Source organism: Bufo bufo, chromosome 2 (assembly GCF_905171765.1).
Source record: "Bufo bufo chromosome 2, aBufBuf1.1, whole genome shotgun sequence".
Classification (NCBI taxonomy): Eukaryota; Metazoa; Chordata; class Amphibia; order Anura; family Bufonidae; genus Bufo; species Bufo bufo.
Genome location: NC_053390.1, coordinates 265270127 through 265293680, shown reverse-complemented (window position 1 = coordinate 265293680; position 23554 = coordinate 265270127). Strand labels below are relative to the sequence as shown.

Here is a 23554-nt window from a genome sequence, read left to right as displayed (position 1 = left end):
TTAATAAGAAGATAGCACCACACAGATAATGCACATCACCGATATAAATGTATTATTAGAGCACTCAGTATTATTTTATTGTCACCTGGCCTAGACCTTTGTATGTAATTTTAGAGTATAGCAATGAGTATGCTGCCACTAACAGTCCATAATGCGGCAGGTCACATTTACATTACCATAAGTCAATGAATACTTGTACCAATGAAGGGTAGCGGCCCAGAAGTTTAAGATCATTTAGTGGAAACATGCACATAAATTCAATACAAATCTGTGAAGAAGAGTTGGGTAGAGCGGCCGAGGCAATCTGTATCACTCAGTCGCCTCTCTTATGTCACAAGCTCAGTAAAGTGGTAGTCTAGTCTCAGGAACTGGCTTTGGCAGGGTCCATGAAAGGTGTGGTTCTGAACTGGTGCCCATCTCCAAAGTTTCATTTAAGTGGCTAATGATTTCAGCTTTTGGTTCCTTCTGAGCTTCTGATGTAGCTAAATGACAATCTGTCACCACACAATGCCTTGTAGGACTAGTACTGCTGAATGCAACAATACTTTTTATTTAGGCACCAACACTTAAAGGGAGTAAAAGACTGTGCTCAGATGCCTACGCCCATGTACGCCTGCTACAACAACGACTTGCCGGACATGGCACAGTGGATTCTTTTTTGCTCCAAATTACACTAAAAAGGCAGCAAATGTGGGCAGAACTTGTGCCAGAATCCAGGCGTGTTCACAATAGTAAATGTGGGCTGTTGTCCTTACATGAGATGCAACTTTTGGTGACTTTAGCTCACACAGTTGGTTTAGGTCTTTGACGTAAGGTCTAGGTTGAACATAGTTGCCGATAACAGCATAGCTACTGCAGCGATGTCACTGTGACTGTTCTTCAATGCTGCTAAGGTATAATGGTTATCAGAATATCTGGCCATGGTCTGACACTGCATTTCAACGTGTAGCACAAAGTGAATAACAATCAATAAGGAATCGTGAACAGACCAGGCACATGTTCAGAGAGCCGGTAAGGAGGTACATGAAGTTCCATGCTACAGCCCAAGGAGCTCCGTATTCTGCTGTAATATTATGGAAGTATTCTCCCCTAGAAGCAATGCGCTTAGAGAAGAATATCTCAGCAATTTAGCGTGTGATGGCAGAATGATAAAGTATAGCATGGCGCTATAGACCTGCAAGGGTGCCTTCTTACAGCTCTGTACAACTCAGAAGACAATAGGAAGATGTAGGGATGTAGCGGAGATAACACACACACTTGGTGAGTTATCACATCTAGTTAATGCGTTATGACTGTCACTATTAACACTGCTGTATCTGTAATATGCAATCTCTATGAAGCCTGAAGAAGGCCTTACACATTACCAAATGTCGGCCAAACCTAGTGACTTTAGCAGGACTATCAAATGGCAGAAGAGGAAGATAAGGGCCAGGCAGTTGGATTTCAACTACTCAATCCTTTTGTTTTTGAGGAGATAAATCTAGAGGTGTCAGCAGCATCTCTGCTCTCTCCAGTCACAACACATACATGCTCAGGCCCGAGCCGAGTGTCCATGTGTATGAGAGGAATCGGGAGAGATAGATGTTGGCTGAAATGGGCTTTGGCCAGCAGTTATCCTATGTTTACACCTTCATTTACAGAATATCAAGTGTAATTCCCTAGGGTCAGATCTGTGTCATGCTATCAGAAGTGGTAAGGTTTGCTTTGTGCTGAACTGAGTAAATGATAAAAGGTAACTCACTTCACCAAGAGAAGTACACGGTTATTACAAATGACATGAATGGAAAGTGATCAGGGTTAAAAAAGTGTAGAAAGCGTCAAAGCAAACAAAACGTTTCCTAAAGAACTACCGTGTAGATGACGTGGCCATACTGTACCTCCAGGACGTATAGGTTTCATATCTAACAACGTTCATCTGAAGGTTCCTCTAGGGAATAAACTACTTCCCTTGATGCACTGCTTTATCCTGAATGCTTTAATATAACTGAAACAAATAATCTAATGAAGACAGGCAACATATGAGGATTTTTTTCATTGACCACAATTTTCTTACTGTTTTATTTTGCAGACATTTAAAGGCTTATTTAACTAAAACATGGCCCGACTTTGACCCTTGACAACAGGGATTGATCCAGTGAAGACATGAAAAAGTAACACAAATTGTAATATCCTTTTCCAGTGAACACAGTTCAGTCTGCCAGATGAAAGCAGCTAAGGTGCGACTGGGGTCATTAACTGGAGAATGAATCTCCTTTATTAATTATTCATTTTTCGTGTGGACTGTATACCCAAGTGACTTACATGATGAAGGAATTTGCTGTTTGATCAATAAAAACGCTTTTAGCTTAAAACTAAATGAAACGTCCAATTACAGGCAGTGTAAAAAATTGGACACTACTGTCACATCAGAATTCCTCTCCTATACACTAAAAATAAACTGCGCCACAAATTGATCAAGTCCTGCACACCAGAGTTCTGGATTCCGAAAGTCACAATTAGGGGCTTTGCAACTTTTTGAGCACTGCGCCTTCCAGAACCACTTACAGATTTGGGGGCTGATTTATCAAGACCTGGGCTTTCTATGTCGTCTTGATACCCCCTGCGCAGCCAGAGGAAGTGCCTAATCCTCCGGCAGTCCGTGCGCCTAGACAAAAATCTATGGTAACTCAGACCTGCGTCAGAAAACTGGCGAAAATGAAGATAAATTTGTCCTGGCTGCGGGCCGCACCCCTTCTCTGCCCTCGCCAAACCCCCTTTCAGAAAACTAGCAAGTGTGGCATATACAAATATAATGTCACCATGGCATATAAAAAGTCACAAGCACGAGGTTTGCAACTTTTTAATGCCATAAATCAGACACAAAGAAGATGAAAATTTGGTTAGATTTCAGTAGATTACCTTTGTGGTATATTTATAAAGTGCAACTTTAAAAAAATTTGCCAAACAAAAAGCCACAACTCTACACCAGGCATCCCCCAGATGTACTTTTACTGAAATAGGTGCAACCACATTACACTTGCACCAAATGTATTATTTTGTGCACCATTTTCCTAAATTTGGGGCAGTTCTCATACAACTCCAATCTAAAAACTAACCTGAAACACACCTACAATGATAAATTCCACCTTGTAATTTTAGAGACATTAACCAACAGGCTATAGTATAACCATCCTTCTATCTATGGTCATGTAGATACATATACATGTAGTTATACTAGAATATCAGCAAGCTTCGTCTTGCTGATATTTCCTACTTACCCTCAGCTCACACCGGAGTTTTCCACCTTCCATTGGGGGTACTGTGGATTTTACCATGAACAATAGGGTGGTCTGCAGTGATATTCCTACCATAAAAAACCTAAACCTGACGAATCCCAAGGTGTACCATCAGGATCTGTCAGGATTCATTGGGATTCTTTGGAAAATGGATCTCTCATAGCCATTATGACTCCTCCTCACCCCATGAATGAGGGACTCAGGAGATGTTCTATTGATCAGCAAGGCAAAGCACTGGTTCCTCCAGTGATCATACATAGGTGATATATTTATTGTTAGCCAACCTCTTTAATTACATTGATAACAGTACACATGTAAAATAAGTTTTATATGACAACTATAAAGTGATTCTCAGGATATATCATCAATATCTTAATGAGATTTCAAACTCCTGTCCCTCTCCACCATCAATCAGCTATTTGAAGGGGCTGCGGTACTCAGACTAGTGCTGCAGCCCCTTCATAGAATACCATACAGCGCTATAAATTGTATAGTGGCTGTGCTTGGTACTGCAGCGCAATCCCATTCAGCTCAATGGGACATCGCAGGCCAAGGAAGAGGCTGCATCACTGCCTGAGCTCCATGGCCCCTTCGAACAGTTGTTCCGTCTCCTACCAATCAGATACTGATGAGCCAGTACCGAGTAGTGGGGAGCAGGTGCTGTAAGTATGCTTGACACCACTGGTCCGGCAGGGAAAGGGGAGAATTAAAAAAATATACACCTTTGGAGGCATTTTATTTTATGACTGCATTTTACACATTTTTGGCTCAAAATAATTTTTTCAATTGATTTTTATTAGAAATATTGAGCTGTCACAAAGGGTTAACTGTTTTTCTAGCTATGTGACTGGTACTTGCACTTTCAGTTTGTGCAGGTCATCTAATAAACTCTCTAAACTCCTAAGAGGTCATAAACCTATTTAAGCCACATTCTTATCGGTAAGATAAGAACTTGGCTTTAATGAGTGTTTATAAGGTCAGAGAGCAGAGATAAGGAGCCCGTCTTTGTTTGTGGTTTTCCCCTACCTTTTGGTATTAGTCCTGAGGGAGTCTCCTGTCCTGACACTATTTCCAGGGACTTTTAGGGTCATATAGGGTCCTAGCTTCCAGCGTATGAACATTCCTACCATCAAGGTCTGTTCATACTTATAGTAGTCAGTGCTCGGCTTAGGGATTCACTAGGTGGCGACCTTTTCCCCTTTCCCTAGTATACAGGCCTAGTACCTTTTTCCTTCCCTCTTGTGGTCGGTGTGGAGTTATCCACCCACAACGCGCCGTGACAACAACATCCCAGAATATGCTGCCAGTATGTAAGCGATAAGAAATAGATACATTTCTGAATTCCTGGGACTCAGACTGAAAAGTGTCTTAGGATCCTTTCTGATTTTGCTATGCAATGTTATGTACCAATTCGTACCTCTTATACTGACAGTGGCTGATGGAGAGCTGGACCTCTCATAAATATGCACAGTGGCGACTGCATCATCAAAATAATAATTACCATTACTGGAACAGCATAGGAGTTGAAGAATAGGCACTAAGTTGTTTAATATTTTCTTCAATTATAAGACAATTTAACTGAAGTAGCTACTTTCATTAACATCAAGGGTTTGGCAGTTCCACCATAATAATATATCCTTTGAATTCACTTAAATTGCTCACTTACAAGAGCCTCTCTCTTCTGGTTAAAGAGGGTACCACATATCAACACTATGACATTTTTTTAGAGAATCAAAACTAACGGTGGCTCAGTGGTTAGCCCTGGTGCCTTGCAGCGCTGGGGTCCTAGGTTTGAATCCGACCAAAAACAACATCTGTATGGAGTTTGTATGTTCTCCCTGTGTTTGTGTGGGTTTCCCACACTCCAAAGACATACTGATACGGAACTTGGATTGTGAGCCCCTTTGGGGACAGAGTGATGATAATGTCTGTAGGAATATAGTAGCGCTATATAAGTGCATAAAATAAATAAATGTCTGGTGAGCCCGTAGTGGGCTTGTGCATGTACTTAGCAGCCGATCTGTACAAGCGGAGCTCGTTCTTCCAAGCTTCACTACCCTCAGTTATGCTGATCAATGGGGTCCTGTGGGTAGGGCCAGACATCTCATACTCTAAAGATAGGCCATGAATAAGAAACCCTTTAAATTACTGTTATGCCCAACAGTTGCCTAAAAGACATAAGGGGAGATTTATCAAGGCCGGTGTTTTCTGCCTATGCTGCCAGAGGATGTGCCTAATCTATGATGAGGCACATCCTCCAGCAGACCATGAGCCTAAACAGAAATCTATGACAGCTCAGAGCTGCTGTAGATTTCTGGCTTCATTTGCACCATAAGTCTGTCTCAGGTGTTGGCCACGTCCCTTTCCCACCTGTGCCACACTCCCTTTTTGAAACGTTTCGAGGGTGGCATTTAAAAGACACAGCTTGCAACTTTTTACAACCACGTTTCCGGCGCAATCCCTCCCCTTATTGTACATTTTTTAAATGGAATAAATGCATAAAAAATATGAATTTAATTTAAAAACTATGCCAAAAAGTCTAACAGAATGTGCGATATTCATTTACAGAAATTACAGAGCAGACAAACCCACATAAACACAAAAATGCTCAGCTCTTCCAAACCCCAATGGAATAATAAGCAGCCAAATAGTCTTGGTCTAAACAAGCTAAACAGAGAAGCGGAGATATTAATAAAAAAAATCTCTGTGCTACTAATATTCCTAGACACGTTTATTATTAAATTTCATGAATACCACAGCATCATTTCGTCAATAGCATGTGGCGGAACCAAATAATATGTAGCACACTTGAATTCAATTTAATAGGAGTCACATTTATAACATGTTTGCTAAGCCCACGCAGAAAAAAATAGATGGCGAAAATGAGGTTTCTATATTGTCGCAGATATTCAAGACTCATCCAGTTGTGCAAATATTATAATGAAATCTGTGATTTTTAATACTGTCAGCAATATATTCTCTACATGCTAGATTCTAGTCAGGCGCAGACAATACCACAAGCAGAAATTCAGGAATTTTCATAATAATAATAATGATAATCTTATTATACATAGAGTCAACATGTTTTCACTGTAGTTATTCATTAGGGAGACTCTCCAATTGCATATATTGTATACTAACCTATGTTATAGCCAGTTGCCTAGCAACAGGCATAGCAATAAGTGGTTACTGTTGCTTTAAACCTTTGTGACTAGCATGGTTACGCACTGGTCTGGAAAGCGGTTGGCACTGTGCTTTAGTGTACCGTATGCCATTGGCCTTCCAGCACTAAGGGGTAACATCTGCATCTTGTTCCGCATGTACCGCACCGTGGTTATAGCAATCTACCTGACACTTTCGGCCTAGCGGGTATGTGTTCTCAACTGGTCCAAATAAATAATCAGTTAATATACTTCTCTGGTTGTGCCTGTGAGAACAAAGGATCAGGCATGTTCATATCTAACACGTTGATCTGGCTTCTTCCATTGGTGGAAAATCGGGACACCCCCATACATGAATGCTGACACCCCCATACATTAATGCACCTTCCCCTTTGGGAGGGCACTTGAGCATAAGTTACAGTATGTCCAGCTAGCCAGTCTCTGCAAAGGTGCATAGTACTGTTTGTTTGCCCTTGTTTGCCTCAGCTTGTTGACTAGATCTGACCCTTTGCTACCTGACCTCTGCTTGTTACTCATATTGACTCTGTGCTGCCTGCCTTGACTTCTGAACTCTTTACCGGACTATATGAACTCTGCCTGCCCTGACCTCTGCTTGTTACTCATGTGCTGCCTGCCTTGACTTCTGAACTCTTTACCAGACTATATGAACTCTGCCTGCCCTGACCTCTGCTTGTTACTCATGTGCTGCCTGCCTTGACTTCTGAACTCTTTACCGGACTATATGAACTCTGCCTGCCCTGACCTCAGCTTGTTTCTGACTATGGTTTCGCATGATCCTTCGGTTTCACTCGACCCCTGAGGGTCAGCAGCCAATGAACAGTGAGTAGCTAAATAACTCCCTTAGTAGTATCCCCAAATCTGTTCAGTGGCACAGTGAATCCACATCCACTTCTGATTCATTAGGGAAGGTGGACTGTACCCACTCAATGTGTTTGTTGGACATTTCTGTATTCTTAATTCTATGACAAGAAGACTATGTAAAACTACTGTGGCACTAAAAGAGAACACCAAAATCTATACTGCATGGGCAAGTCATAGCCATAGCACATGTGTGTTTACTCTCATTGTAATTCAGTCACTTTTTTTCTCATCATGACAATACTTTCTTTCAAACCTTGAAAAAGTCTTGGTAAAACTCAAAAAAATGTCATTACACTTACCTAGGTTGGAAGAAGCCCTACCCTCTGCCGCACGGTCTTTAAGACTTTCAGCAATGGACAGTTGTTGCTCATGATATTGTTTAGCCCTCTCCAAATCCTGCATACAGCGTGCAGCATGACCCAAGCCAGCGTAGGCACGCATCTCAATGGACTTTTCAGATAATTCCTGTGCAAGTTCTAGAACATGGTTGTGGTAGGACATTGCCTTGTCAAAATTTCTCCTGTAGTGAAAGGCACTGCCAAGGTTACTATAGGCCCGGGCCTCTTCCCTCTTGTTCCCAAGGTCCTTTGCGATTTTTAAATGTTGTTCGTGGCATTGAACTGCATTTTCAAAGTCCCCCATTGCAATGTAGACAGCTCCCATGTTCCCTAGTTCTCGTGCTTCAGACAGTTCATCTTTGGATTGTTTAGCCAGTAGAACACATTGCTTGTGGCTAGCCAGTGCATTAGGGTAATCGCCAATTGCAGTGTAGACATGACCCAAGCTGCTTAGGGCAGATGATGCTGCCTGTGAAAATAATAGACCAACGTTTAGTAAAGGAAACATTTATATGCTACAAGCAAATAATATATAGATTTTTTTAATGAGTTGTCCAGAATTAGAATAACTTGTTCTACAGCACTTCTCGCGCCCATAAGCTGTGTCTGCTATTGCAACAAATTTCCATTCAAGTGACCAGAGCTGCACTGCAATAGCAGACACAGGCCAAGGACACCAGACTGGGAAGAATAAAACAAAACCATCTCATGTGACTACATATTTTTGTTAATACAATAAAATGATCCACTTTCTTATTGCACTTGATCATTACATTTGAAAACCAAGGCTATTTGAGAAGCAGATAACGGGTTATGAAATTTTTATATTAAAAAGGTTTTCCGGTCCTTTTATATCAGCGGCCTGTCATCAGTATCTGATCAGCATAGACCGGCCGATCAGCTGTTCAGCCATAGCTCCAGCACTGTTGGCACCAGCGTTGCTTCATTAAAGAATGGCAGGGTGTGGGGTGTTCGACCCCAGCTTGATCAATATAAATAGACTGAAAAACCCCAATAAAGGGAACCTATCATGTTGAATATGGTTTTTGAACCGCAGGCAGCATGTTATAGAGCAGGAGGAGCTGAGTAGATTGAAATATGGTTTTATGGGAAAAGATTCAGTGTAAATTGTATTTCCTTGATTTACATTCCTGATCATTCTGGACTATGAGGTCAAGGAGGAGGTCCTATCAGTGTTTGACGACCTTCTCTCTATGACTGTGTATACGGAGAGAGTTGTCAATCACTGATAGTACCTCCTCCTTGACTTCAAAGCCCAGAATGAGCAGGAACTTTAATGAGTAAATGAGTTTTACTGAATCTTTTCCCACAAAACTAGATATCTATCTGCTTAGCTCCTAATGATCTATACCATGCTGCCTACAGAGTGCACTGCATTTTCAAGGTTCTCTTTAATTCCCAAACTTTTTGTATCAAGCCTCAGTTATCTCCAAGAAAATATTTGAAAATCAAATTTGGGACTTGATGTCCTGAAGAGCACCAACTAACCCTTCCAATACAGGCCATTATAGCCGATTAACCAAATAACCAAGTAAGAAACAGCCAATTCTTTGCTTTCTTGCATTGAATAGCAAAGTTGCCTGGTTGTCCAGCTCTAAACAAAAAAATAAAAATACATTTTTGCCCTTAAATAGAAATGAAATATAAAACCTGCAAAACATTGCTCAACGCAGCGGAAATTTCACCTATTATATCTGCCACCCTATAATTGCATCTTGCCTGATGTTAGGATATAAAGTAATACATTGGATATCTCGCCTGTTCAGTAAAGAATTTAATGTGTAAGATACTGCAGAAATGCCCATAAAAAAGATGAATTTCAGAATGAGAAGATGTCTCCTATGAAAGCTTGCATGGAGAAGATGATCACTCCTGAGTTTGATTATTATTATTAATAAAAGTATAATATTTCTTCCAGAATTATGTTTTATTATACTCCTAATCCATGCCCTGCGAAGAGCTTATCTTGCCTTTTTCATGGTTAACAATAAAAATTAAACACTTAAATTAAACTGAAGTAGTTGAAATTATGCACTTTATGTAGAAGCAATGAAGATGTCTCAAGAAAACGAAAGAGAAATGATTATTCAACATAATATTTTCAACATATGAAATAAAGCCCTCAGTGATGCCTCATGATGGACTCTCAGTGATTTATACCTTACATAGTAACCTCTCGTGGTAGATCAAATGGTCTTATTCTGTTTTTATATTTATGGATATACATCTTTTTGAGGTTGGGTTCCACATGATGATATTAATTATATATTTTATCTTATTTAAAGAGGTTTTCCATGCTCCTGATAGTATGACCTATCGAAGTGGATGGGAGATGAGCTGCAGTAACCTGATATAGCCACTACTACTTTGAATAGAGCTGAGCTTCTGCTCAACAGCTGATTGGTGGGGGTGCGGATGTTGTAGGAAAATGGGGTCTTATATTGTCCTAGTCAGCCATCTTACACCTCTACCTCAAAGACCTTAGCGAAGAAGTAACTTGTTCATTAATGTACAAATTCTAATGTGTCATGTTCATAATAGAAAGTAGAACTTTCAAGGAAACTATTGAAAGGTATTGACTTATTGAAAAGCAAGATGTTCTCTAGACTAAATCATGGCGTCTCAGTAAACCCTTCTTGTATAGGATGTTGATATTTGTGATTGGGCCTAATTTGTGAAAATATTAGGTTTCAATGTTTTATGACCAATATAGTCTTTTAGAGATTATGAGCAAAGAAGAAAATAAGATTAAAGGTTACTGCTATATGACTCCTAAGAGAATGTATTAGATATGCATGTACTGGATGTGATACAACACTTTTATCGAATCAATAGTTACAAAGAATATCACAAGGTGTAGCTTCCCTTACGTATATTAATGTGTTGATGTCATCATGTATATGAATAATAATGTTTTCATGTTGTCATGTAGATGAATGATAATGTATTGATGTCATGTATATATGCACTGCAACAGACTGTGGCATTTTAAGCTATGTTAATGATATGTCTGTGTTATCCTGGGTATAAAAATCTATTGTTTGAGAAAAACATCACTATTCTTCCATTTCAGACCAAACCATTTTACCATCCATTCTACACTTTGCATTCTGTAAGTCTGCCTGCTCTTTTAACCTACCCTGTCATCTGCTTTGCTGCTCATCTCAAATAAAGCATGTAACTTCCTTTCCATCAATAATAGTTTCAAGAGTCTACTTCAGCTGCGGGCAAAGTCTAACAGGTGTCAGACCCTCACCGATAGGATATTAATGACTTATCCTGATTATTAATAACAGGGGTATGCAAAACCCCTTTAAGTCATGCCACAGGCTCCAGGAATTTTATAGAATTCTATATAAGGTAGCTACTTTAATCACATTACTTAAAGGAGTTAGCCGCTTTCTGGCTACTGATGACCAATGTGTATATAACAGGGGTGGCCAACCCGCGGCTCGCGAGCCGCATGCGGCTCATCGGACCTTTACTTGCGGCTCTCAGAGGAGCGCAGACCGCTCTACATATGCGGCTCGCAGAGGGGAGCGGGCCAGGGATGTCGCAGGTTTCAAAATATTAGCAGCACAGGGGAAAAGGAAGAAGAAAGCAGTCCCCTCCTCCCCCTGTGCTGCTGCCGCTGCCACCAATGAGAATGCAGAGGGGAAGAGGAGGGGAGGGGCTGTTTCCACTGCCACCAATGAAGTTATCTCACTCATTTATTCAAATACAGGAGGCGGGTTCTGGCTGCAGAATCATATAGCCCGCACCTGAGGGGTTAAGTGCCGGGGAACGCAGCATAGAGGCCAGGTGTCGGCTATGTGATTCTGCCGGCACCCGCCTCCTGTATCTGTATTAAAGGTTGTCATTGGTGGCGCAGGGCCCCCCCCCCCCCCCCGTTAATACATGCAGGCCTGCGCTCTGACCTGACGCTGTGCACGTCAGGTCACTGTGGAGAGGTCGCCAATCTTCAGAGCAGCGGCAGCAGAGGTAGGATAAGCCTCCTACACAGTTTTATTTTATTAAAATACTGATCTGGGGGTCTTATCTGACATGGGGGTAGTATGAGCTCAGATAAGACCCCCAAATCCTCATCAAACCCACAAAATAAGTCTCCCAGTGCTCACATAAGACACTAAAAATCAGACACCCCATGCTCACATCTCCCCTATGTCAAATAGCCTCTGAGCATGGGGCAGTCATCTGATAATAAGGCGATCATCTGAGCATGGGGCATCATCTGAGCATGGGGTGTCATCTGAGCATGGGGCTGTCATCTGAGCATGGGGCGTCATCTGATAATAAGGCGGTCATCTGAGCATAGGGTGGTCATCTGAGCATGCGGCGTCATCTGATAATAAGGCGGTCATCTGAGCATGGGGCGTCATCTGAGCATGGGGCGTCATCTGAGCATGGGGTGTCATCTGATAATAAGGCGGTCATCTTAACATAGAGTGGTCATCTGAGCATGGGGTGTCATCTGAGCATGGGGTGTCATCTGAGCATGGGGTGTCATCTGAGCATGGGGCGTCATCTGAGCATGGGGCGTCATCTGATAATAAGGCGGTCATCTGAGCATGGGGTGGTCATCTGAGCATGGGGCAATATCTGAGCATAGGGCGGTCATCTGAGCATGGGGTGTCATCTGAGCATGGGGCGGTCATCTGAGCATGGGGCGTCATCTGATAATAAGGCGGTAATCTGAGCATAGGGTGGTCATCTAAGCATGGGGCGTCATCTGATAATAAGGCGGTCATCTGAGCATGGGGCGTCATCTGAGCATGGGGTGTCATCTGAGCATGGGGCGTCATCTGAGCATGGGGCGTCATCTGAGCATGGGGTGTCATCTGATAATAAGGCGGTCATCTTAACATAGGGCGGTCATCTGAGCATGGGGTGTCATCTGAGCATGGGGTGTCATCTGAGCATGGGGTGTCATCTGAGCATGGGGTGTCATCTGAGCATGGGGCGTCATCTGAGCATGGGGCGTCATCTGATAATAAGGCGGTCATCTGAGCATGGGGCATCATCTGAGCATAGGGCGGTCATCTGAGCATGGGGTGTATTCTGAGCATGGGGCGTCATCTAAGCATGGGCGGTCATCTGAGCAAGGGGCGGTCATCTGATAATAAGGCGGTCATCTGAGCATGGGGTGGTCATCTGAGCATGGGGCATCATCTGAGCATAGGGCGGTCATCTGAGCATGGGGTGTCATCTGAGCATGGGGCGTCATCTGAGCATGGGCGGTCATCTGAGCATGAGGGTGTCATCTGAGAAATCTTGAAACACATTGTGAAAAACAAAGATTGCCAGAAGTCTCACTAAAGCTGTCTACACTACAGGTAGGAAAGGTGGTTTAAATGCACTTTTAAAGGTTTGATAACTCAATTGCAGTAATACTGTCGTGTGCACGCATATTTGTGTAAATGGATAGCTTGTGGCTCCTGGCAGTCATACGATTTTTTTTTCTGGCTCTTTGTGTCTGTAAGGTTGGCCACCCCTGGTATATAACATGACAATATGACATTTACTAATAGTTTGCTACATTTTATAAGCCATGTGCCCTTGTTGGACAAATCTTCTGTACCATCTACATAGAGGTCCTGTCCATAAGATGGCAGCTGATGGAGGGTCATGTGATCAGACATATCACTCACTCTCCTCCATTCAGACACACTACACCTGCATTAAACTCCCAAGAGTGCAAGTGCAGATGGCAGGGGCAGCGTATGTAAATTGAGAAGGCTGAGTGATGTGTCTGGAGTTATTTTTGCCTGGTCACATGACCTTCCATTAGCTGCCATTTTATGCACAAGACTTCTCCATGGAGATCATAAAAGACTTGGCCAACAATGGGCATACCTTATGAAAATGGCGCAGTTATCTACAACATCCAATATAGTAATCTTGCATAACATTCACCAACAGTAGCCAGAAAGTGGCCAATCCTTTTAAAGGGGTTATCCGTAATTAATAGTGATGACCCAGGTCGCTGCCAATCAGCCGTTAGAAGAGGCCAGTGCTCTGTGACCTCTTCCTAGGCCATGTGATGCCACCATACATCGGTCACATGGCCTAGTTGCTTCTCAGCCACTAGTTGCAGCCCAGCAATGTATAGTGATGTGCTTGAAAAGCTGCCTGGGGCTGGCTGCACTCACCAGAGCTCTGGTGAGCGTGGCGGCACCCTAAAACAGCTGATTAGCAAGGGTTCCGGGGCTTGGACCTCTCCCGATGTGATGATGATGAACTATCCTGAGGATAGGTTGTCATTATTCATTCCTGGATAACCCCTTTAATGGAATTTCATAGGAATATGGCCAACATGTAAATGATGCTTCCCACATTATGTATAAAAAGTACTACTAAAGACAACTCTGGTGTACTCTAATGTTAATTTCTGTCTGTAAGGTAAAATCATAAAAAAGTCATTAAAAAATACACAAACACATATAATAATCTTTCTCAACAGTGACAGCTATGAGATAATTGGCAAAAGAATGAATGACAATCAACTGTTCCTCAAAATTACTATGACTACAGTAAATGGATGGAGAATCATACAGAAAGACTATCTTAAATGGGTAAAGCAGTCAGGTTATGGAGAGATCAATGGGTCATGGGTCACTAGATACTAATTTGAATATGTATGATTGGCTTTAGGGTAAAACTGGCCATATAGTAAACCTAGTAAAATCAGATGAGCCACTGTTTGTCCAAAAGCCATGCAGGATGACCTCAGCTAAGTGCATGTGTTGTTCCACCTGTCCAACCCTTGGTTCTGCACTGGTAGACGTTGGTAGACAGAAAGCTTTTCCCAATACCAATCAGCTTTTTGGCAAATGTATACAGTATAACAGTGTACTAAATAAGGTCTCATGCACAATACCATATTACTTCTCAGCATTGTATGGATCTGTAATAAGGTATGCATAGATGTATCTCTGTATGCCTCCCATTTCTGAAGATATCATATTGTGGCCTGCTCTACTGGATGTAGAATAGATCGGTACATATAGCTCCCACCAGAGCATTGTCTAGCAAGGCATTGGGTCCCTGCAACTCTGTAGTAGGCTCATACTAGGCGTATAGTTGTACGGCCTCCAGCAAGGGTAGAGTCCTCAAGCAAAGCTGAATACCGCTATAATAATAACGCAAATAAGGATGCATTAGCATAAAGTACAATTAACATTTACTATCCTTTCACATATATTGGGTACTGCAGAAATATTGGTTGTAATTTCCATTTATGAAAGCTGTACAGAAGCATGGAACAATAAAGCACCCAATATTGTCCTCTTGTACACATTTCCCTTCTGCAGAATAAACAATATGCCAAGAAGACACATAGCAGAGTCCTTAGTAGTTAGAGAATGCAATAAATTAAAGCGGCCTGTATAAAACACAGCTCACAATTTTCCGGTATAAATCCTGGTGCACTCGGGTTTTTGGAAAGTAAGAAATTAATAAACAAACAATCTTTCTCTTTAAGAAGGAGTGGTAACAGATTAGCTATAAAAAACAATTTATAGCTAATTAGATACGGAAGTTGGCAAGATACAGTACCTGTACCAGCTTCCGAAATTGAAAAACTACACTGGGTTTCCCTGAGGCAATTTAATTACAACATAAAAGCTGACAAATTGTAATGACTTACAGTGCTGTAAAATCAATATTATTTTTCCTTATTTTGGTGTAAAGTGATAGGCTTCTATTTAAATTAAATTATGGCTGAGCAATTTCCAACCTTGCTGAGAGGCTTACAAATACCTCTCCATTTAGAAGTGGGGACAATCTGGTTAGGCTTTTGGATTTTCAATTTCATTTCACGGTGTTTAGAGCTACAGGGACCTAGAGGTCCTCCCAGATGATAAATTGCGCTGTTTATCAAAATTAAGCTGATATTTCAATCAGTCGACCGTAGAAAATTGATTGTAAAAATGGCCAGTTCCGAAAGCACTGACTAACGACCATCTTTTAGTGCTGTGACCCAAAGGCAAAACGTATTTCGGAACATTAAGACTTTATTAATAAACAGTCATCATTATTATAAACCGTCACCAACTACTTCAACAGCCGTTGATCACAAAGTGGGTGTCTGTTAGGGCTCATGCACATGACCGTATGTATTTTGTGGTGCGCAAAAAAAACGGATCCGCAAAAAATAAGGATGAAGTCCGTGTGCATTCCGTATTTTGCGGAACGGAACAGCTGGCCCCTAATAGAACAGTAATATCCTTGTAATGCGGACAATAATAGGACATGTTGTATTTTTCTGCGGAATGGAAATACGGACATACGGAAACGGATTGCACACGGAGTAACTTCCATTTTTTTTTTAGTACCCATTGAAATGAATGGTTCCGCATACGGTCCGCAAAAAACCCCGGAACGGACAAGTAAAGAAAATATGTTCATGTGCATGAGCCCTAAGGATGATGGCCCCAGAGGGCAATGAGGACCATCATTCATTTAAATGTAGAACATCAATTTTCACATGAGGTGCTATAACTTTCTATACATTCTTTTATAGCAATTAGTATCACACCAAAATCTGAAACAAGGATTCTACAATGAAATTTTACAGTCCTTAAAAGTGATCCATGCAGCTTTTTAACCGGAGGGAAGGTATCCATCATCAAAGTTACACCTAGTCAGTGATCCATAGGGGTCTTCATGAGATCGGCACTTCCATGGCTCAGAAGTTGTCTAGGAACCTGTACAGGAAATAACATTGTGCTTGCCTTTGTGAAGGATTCAATCACATGGACAACCCCTCATGGATCTCTGAACAGTGGGGGCCATGGTAAGGGAGGAAGCTGCAACAGTACGAGGGGAAGAAGCGAGATTATAATACAGTCTCGGCCTCAATATATGTGTGACATTTATGCTGTGAGAGGGGAAGCAGGAGAGAGCAGCGTACACACACAACTCTAACATCTCACCACCCATTAGAAGCCGCCTTTCCAGACATACACATATACAGAAAAAATGTACAGTAACAGAAATAAAGTAGATGGAAGGAAAGTACCCAAAATATGCAGGTTCAAGGGCATCCTTCAGCAGATTTGTACCTATGAAACTGGCTGTCTTGTTGCATGTGCACTTGGCAGCTGAAGACAAAAAACAAGGCAACTGCACTCTACAAACACATATAATATACAGGGTGGGCCATTTATATGGATACACCTTAATAAAATGGGAATGGTTGGTGATATTAACTTCCTGTTTGTGGCACATTAGTATATGTGAGAGGGGAAACTTTTCAAGATGGGTGGTGACCATGGCGGCCATTTTGAAGTTGGCCATTTTGAATCCAACTTTTGTTTTTTCAATAGGAAGAGGGTCATGTGAAACATCACACTTATTGGGAATTTTACACGAAAAACAATGGTGTGCTTGGTTTTAACGTAACTTTATTCTTTCATGAGTTATTTACAAGTTTCTCTTTGTATACAGCCATTGACATGTCGCCAAGGTTAACACGTGAGGAGCGGATAGAAATTGTGTTGATGTCTGGTGAACGCAGTAACCGGGTCATTGCAGCAGATTTCAATGCAAGACACCCTACGAGACCACCTATCTCCCATGCTACAGTTAGCAAACTGCTTGCTAATTTTCGTGAAACTGGTTCAGTGTTGGATTTGTCAAAATGTGGACGCATGAAATCTGTCTCTAATGAAGAAACATCAGTGGCTGTCCTAGCTTCATTCAGCAAGAGCCCACAGCGTAGCACTTGCCGCATGTCACTGGAGAGTGGCATTAGTCGAACATCCCTTTGGCGGATATTAGCTACTCACAAATGGCACCCTTACAAACTCCAGCTACTGCAGCATCTCAACGAGGATGACACAGAATGGGCAAAACAAAAATTGGAACAGGACCCTCAGTTTACGCAGAAGATTTTGTTCAGTGATGAGGCAAACTTTTATGTGAATGGTGAAGTTAACAAACAAAACCACCGCTATTGGTCTAACACTAACCCACATTGGATAGATCCCTCCAAGACTGTTGGAACAAAAAAATTTATGGTATGGTGTGGTATATGGGGTACAAAGATAGTGGGGCCATTCTTCATCAATGGAAACCTCAAGGCCACTGGATATGCGAAATTGCTACATGATGATGTGTTTCCCTCTTTATGCACTGAAGCTGGCACGTTCCCTGAGTTTTTCCAGCAAGATGGTGCACCACCAAATTATGGGTGTCAGGTCCGAGCATTCCTAGATGAACAGTTTCCTGGAAAGTGGATTGGTCGTCGTGGGCCAGTTGAATGGCCCCCAAGGTCTCCCGATCTGACCCCCTTAGAATTTTATCTTTGGGGTCATCTGAATGCAATTGTCTATGCTGTGAAGATACGAGATGTGCAGCACCTGAAACTACGGATACTGGAAGCCTGTGCTAGCATTTCTCCTGCGGTGTTGCTATCAGTGTGTGAAGAGTGGGAGAAGAGGGTTGCATTGACAATCCAACACAATGGGCAGCACATTGAACACATTTTATAAGTGGTCAGAAACTTGTAAATAACTCATGAAAGAATAAAGTTACGTTAAAACCAAGCACACCATTGTTTTTCTTGTGACATTCACAATAAGTTTGATATGTCACATGACCCTCTTCCCATTGAAAAAACAAAAGTTGGATTCAAAATGGCCGACTTCAAAATGGCCGCCATGGTCACCACCCATCTTGAAAAGTTTCCCCCCTCACATATACTAATGTGCCACAAACAGGAAGTTAATATCACCAACCATTCCCATTTTATTAAGGTGTATCCATATAAATGGCCCACCCTGTACAATAATGCCATAGTTGTAAGACGTATTTTGGTGCTAATGCTATGCCTATTTTATAAACATTTTGTACAGATTTATTTGTGCCTGTCCGCTGATGCCAAGGCAATCTCTCTAGGACAGGAACCTAGAACACTTGGCAGCTGAAGGCATCTGTGTTGGTCCCATGTTCATATGTGCTCGCATTGCTGAGAAAAATGAAGGCATACTAAGTGCCTGAATAATTAGTAGTTTTGTTTTGTTTTTTAATCTTTTATACTGGGAATTACAGACTACATGCGCACTTATGGTTTACATAAGTTTGTATTGTGTTTACTTTCTAACTAATGCCTTATAACAAACCTGCTAAATTCTGAAAACGCCATCTGTTTGGGTATACGTTTGGGAGTAGTAGCATGTTAGTTTTTCAATGTAAATTAATGAAACAGTCGAAGTGTCTACCTAAATTCTGTTCAGAAGTAATTGTTAGAAATACCAGTTTAAGCTAAGGTTTAACTCCCATAATGGAGCTTCTACCGTAACTCTATGTCACTAAGCAGAAGTCCATGAACAAAGAACAGAGAGAGGCTCGCCGGCAGTTCTCCTCTGTACTGTGCCTGCGAAGGGTACTGAAGTGCACAGTAATGGCGCAAGACTAGGGGAAGTCATGACGTTTACACTGCCTGGTCCTGTTAATCAAATTGCAGGGGGCATGGGAGCAGCAGGGAGAACAGAGCCTCTAGGTGTAACAGCAACGCCCCCATTGCTCCCAAAGGCTCATTTACATCTATTAAATAAAGCCACTGATAGGGATGGAACAAGACTGCTAGACATGTCGCAGGTCAGCCTGTTTCACTACAATGATTCTAGTGACAGAACCCCTTTAATTCCCATCCACACCCATCCTTTGGTTGATTTTGATGGACATATGTTTTTTTAATGGTAAGATGTAACTATGGAGTATTATCATTGTTTTAATAAATTTCATAAAATGAGTATAGCACTATAGGTCAAGTCAAGCACTCCATTGTGTTGTAGAAATATACAAAGCTCAATTTATTAGAAATATTTGTGCTAGATTAGCTCAAAAGCTTAAGTATAACTGTCGAGCAGATATTTTTTTTCCAGAAAGTCTAAGGAAGATTAATATATTTCACTTCTTTGAAAAGGAAAGGGGTTCTGGATTTAGAACTGGCATTGCATGTATTAAAGGATTTCTGTGTCTTCAAGCACAAAATGGAAAGTATATAGCATGAAATTATTTATAACTAGTGATTGTGTAAGTCAGATGCATTATGTACATTTCATTTATATTCCGTCAGCATACTGGCAAGGATTAAGTGTTACTGTAATGCATTTCACAACAGCCATGCTGTCAAAACTTTTACCATTTCAAATAAAATATTAACCTTGTGTTACATAACATATACAAAAGAGTCACTTGAATTTATATCAAAAGCAGCAAAATCATTTAAAAATGTAGGTTCTGCAGCATGGCATCAAATATTACTTTTTCAACATATAAAGAATCTAGAATTGTGCATAAACAAAGCATTTACTTGCTTTCAGATTTTCCTGTCCTAAAGTCAGGATGTATGAGATGTGAATACAGAGTTGTCCAAGGACAATAGGATAACTGTCTGTCTTGTATTTTTGCACTATACAGTATATTATAAAACAAAAACATTTATAGTAGTAGCACCATTGATAGCACCAATGAATGAAATAAGGACATTCAGCTTGATAGATGAAATATAGTCACATATGCCAATGCATATTCTTAAAGGGAACCTGCCACCTGGATTTTGGGTATAGAGCTGAGGACATGGGTTGCTAGATGGCCGCTAGCACATCCGCAATATCCAGTCCCCATAGCTCTGTGTGCTTTTATTGTGTAAAAAAAACCTGATTTTGTATATACGTAAATTAGGTAAGTAAGAAGCCCATGGAGCTGTTACTAACGTTTCCGGAGCCCAGCCACGCCCACTGTGAAGGAGCCCAGCACCGCCCCGCATACTCCGAATCTCCTCCTTGCTCCCCGACGTCACAAAGCTAGAGCGCCGTAATCTCGCGATGTGCGAGCTAGCGCATGCACAGTTCGTTCCCTGAGGCTGATGCCAGCACAGGGAATCGGTGAGGATCAGACTCCAGGCACTCCAAGGGATCAGCTGTTGTTGCCTCTTTCTATGCCTGTGACTTCAAGCCCATTGGTCACATGGACTTTGTACAGCTTAGGCTTTGTTCACATCACCGTTCAGCCTTTCCATTCTCCTGCCCCATTTAGGGGCAGGAAAACGGAAAGGACGGATTTGGCACATAACTGAGTCGAACGGAGCCCACAGGCCCCATAGACTATAACGGGGTCCGTTAGGTTTCCACTCAGAAGAAGATTTTGGAGCGGAGACAAAAGTTGTGCGCACAGGACTTTTGTCTCCGCTTCAAAAATCTTCTTCTGAGCGGAAACCTAATGGAGCCCATTATAGTCTATGGGGCCCGTGGGCTCAGTTATGTGCCAAATCCATCCTTTCCGCTGAACGGTGATGTGAACGAAGCCTTAGTCGCATTCAAATGAAGGCTGCAGTGGCCCCTTCACACAGCTGATTGGAAGGGATGCTTAGGTTCGGACTCCTACCAACAGGGGTGGATTTGGTACTTAGGCTACTTTCACACCTGCGTTAGGTGTGGATCCGTCTGGTATCTGCACAGACGGATCCGCACCTATAATGTAAACACTTGTATATGTTCAGAACGGATCCGTTTGCATTATTCTTTAAAAAAAAAGTCTAAGTCAAAACGGATCCGTCCTGACTTACATTGAAAGTCAATGGGGGCGGATCCGTTTTCAATTGCACCATATTGTGTCAGTGAAAACGGATCCGTCCCCATCGACTTACATTGTAAGTCAGGACGGATCCGTTTGGCTCCTCATCGCCAGGCGGACACCAAAATGCTGCAAGCAGCGTTTTGGTGTCCGCATCCAGAGCGGAATGGAGATGGAACGGAGCCAAACTGATGCATTCTGAACGTATCCTTATCCATTCAGAATGCATTGGGGCTGAACTGATCCGTTTTAAACCGTTTGTGAGATCCCTGAAATGGATCTCACAAACGGAATTCAAAACGCCAGTGTGAAAGTAGCCTTAAAGTGGCCCTGGAAAAAAAATCTAAATGTGGCCCCATGTTGTAGGCAGGTCCAAATTGACAGAAGGCCGGGCCAATCTAAGTAGGCAGGGCAAACAAAAGTAGGCGTGGCCATCAATACTCTAGTACAGCACAAAATACCGTCCCGGCAGAATCAAATACACAGTGCAGCACAAAATACTGCTACCCCTACCTGCAGCATTCAACAGTATCACCGTCCTGAGCAATACAGATGAACGCAGGAGCGCACTTTCTTCTGCCAGTCAGGTGCATAAGTACCAGCATTAATTAACGCTGAGACCATCAAATTTCTATGTACCGGACTTGTGGCTGTGAGGAGGGATTTGGCGGTCCCCTGCTCATCAGGCCACCGGGAAATTTCCCTGTAGGGGCTATGGCCAGTCCTGCCCCTGCCCACTGTAGGGTCTATGGCCAGTCCTGCCCCTGCCCACTGTAGGGTCTATGGCCAGTCCTGCCCCTGCCCACTGTAGGGTCTATGGCCAGTCCTGCTCCTGCCCACTGTAGGGTCTATGGCCAGTCCTGCCCCTGCCCACTGTAGGGTCTATGGCCAGTCCTGCCCCTGCCCACTTTAGGGTCTATGGCCAGTCCTGCCCCTGCCCACCAATCAGATATTGATGACCTATGTTGAGGATAAATCATCAGTATGTAAAACTCCTTTACAGGGGTTGATTAGTTTAAGAACCTCTTTTTCAAATAAAATATAAGAAAATTATCAATTTTTTTCAACCGTCTAAAAGGTATTTAAACAGCTGACTACAAGTATGCTAACCAATGATAGAGCAGCAGGAATCCATGAGTCCACAAAAACTGTTGGGATAATCCCTTTAATACAATGATCTTTGTTATTTGTAGAGTGTTAAGATTTTTTCCCATTGGAGAATTTCTAGCACATTCTTATGTTGTAAATCTGCCTATATCTATTTGAAATGTCATGCCCTAGGAAATAAACTTTTTTTTGTGGACTACACTATGTCCATCTCTACTTATGCAGCACATTTGCATTAAATCTAAGGTAACTTACTGGATGAGATCAGCTGGACATCTACATGTTACTCTCAAATGACTCTTCAGCAATAAATCATCTGATGTATGGATCATCCATAAATAAGTGATTCCCTATACGATTGTGATTATTAGAGCAAAAAATCTGGAAAACATGCAGGAAAATTTCCAAATGAGTCTGTCAGAAACTGCTAAGAGCATATATTTCAGCTCCAGTTGGTCTGTATTTTAGTGGAAGAAAATTACGCCATAATAATCAGTGCAACCGATTAATAATTCATGAGAACAATTTGGTTAACCTCTGTGTCAATGGAGACAGCAATTAAAGCTGGAATGTGTGAAGGGAAGAAATGTATGCATGTAGCTTTAAAAAGAACATGCTAGCCTAAATTAATAGCGATTATTACAATGAATATTCTAAGTATCTCCATCAGCTAATTTATTAAATCATTTGTAATAAACCATTTCAACTAGAAAACACCTTTACTAGCAGATCTCTCTTTTTTGACTGATTCACTGTTTGTGCACCATGATAGTTAAATCCAAACATTAATATAATTCTGTAAAACGCCACTCTTCTGTAAAAGTATTGTGCCTGGTGTAACAATGTTAGTGCTGTGACAGGTGCTCTTTAAGGCCTTATGCACACAGCCATTGTTGGACGGTGCCTATATTGTGGTCCGCAATATATGAGTGCACCACATCACAGATACGGACCTGTTCACTTGAATGGGTCCACAATCCAGAAGGTGCAGTGCGGTGCATGCACTACTTTTTTGCAGTGCGGACCGTCGGATGCGGATCTTGGACCCCAATCAAGTGAATGGGTCCGCGTCTGCATACGGCGGGCACATGGTCAGTGCCCGTGCATTGTGGACCACAATTTGCGGTCTGCCGCACGGGCACAGGCCAACAACATGGTGTGCATGAGGCCTTAAGGCTATGGACAGCTT

General features: G+C 41.9%; 1 protein-coding gene across 2 annotated transcripts in view; it reads right to left on the bottom strand.

Annotated features, from left to right (window-relative positions):
• Window positions 1–23554, bottom strand: part of TTC28 (tetratricopeptide repeat domain 28) — a 639226-nt gene that overhangs the window by 250637 nt on the left and 365035 nt on the right. For both annotated transcript variants that reach the window (XM_040416538.1, XM_040416539.1), the window contains one exon: window positions 7618–8125. In XM_040416538.1, coding sequence (XP_040272472.1) covers window positions 7618–8125 — 508 coding nt within the window. The remainder of the gene's footprint in view (window positions 1–7617; window positions 8126–23554) is intronic.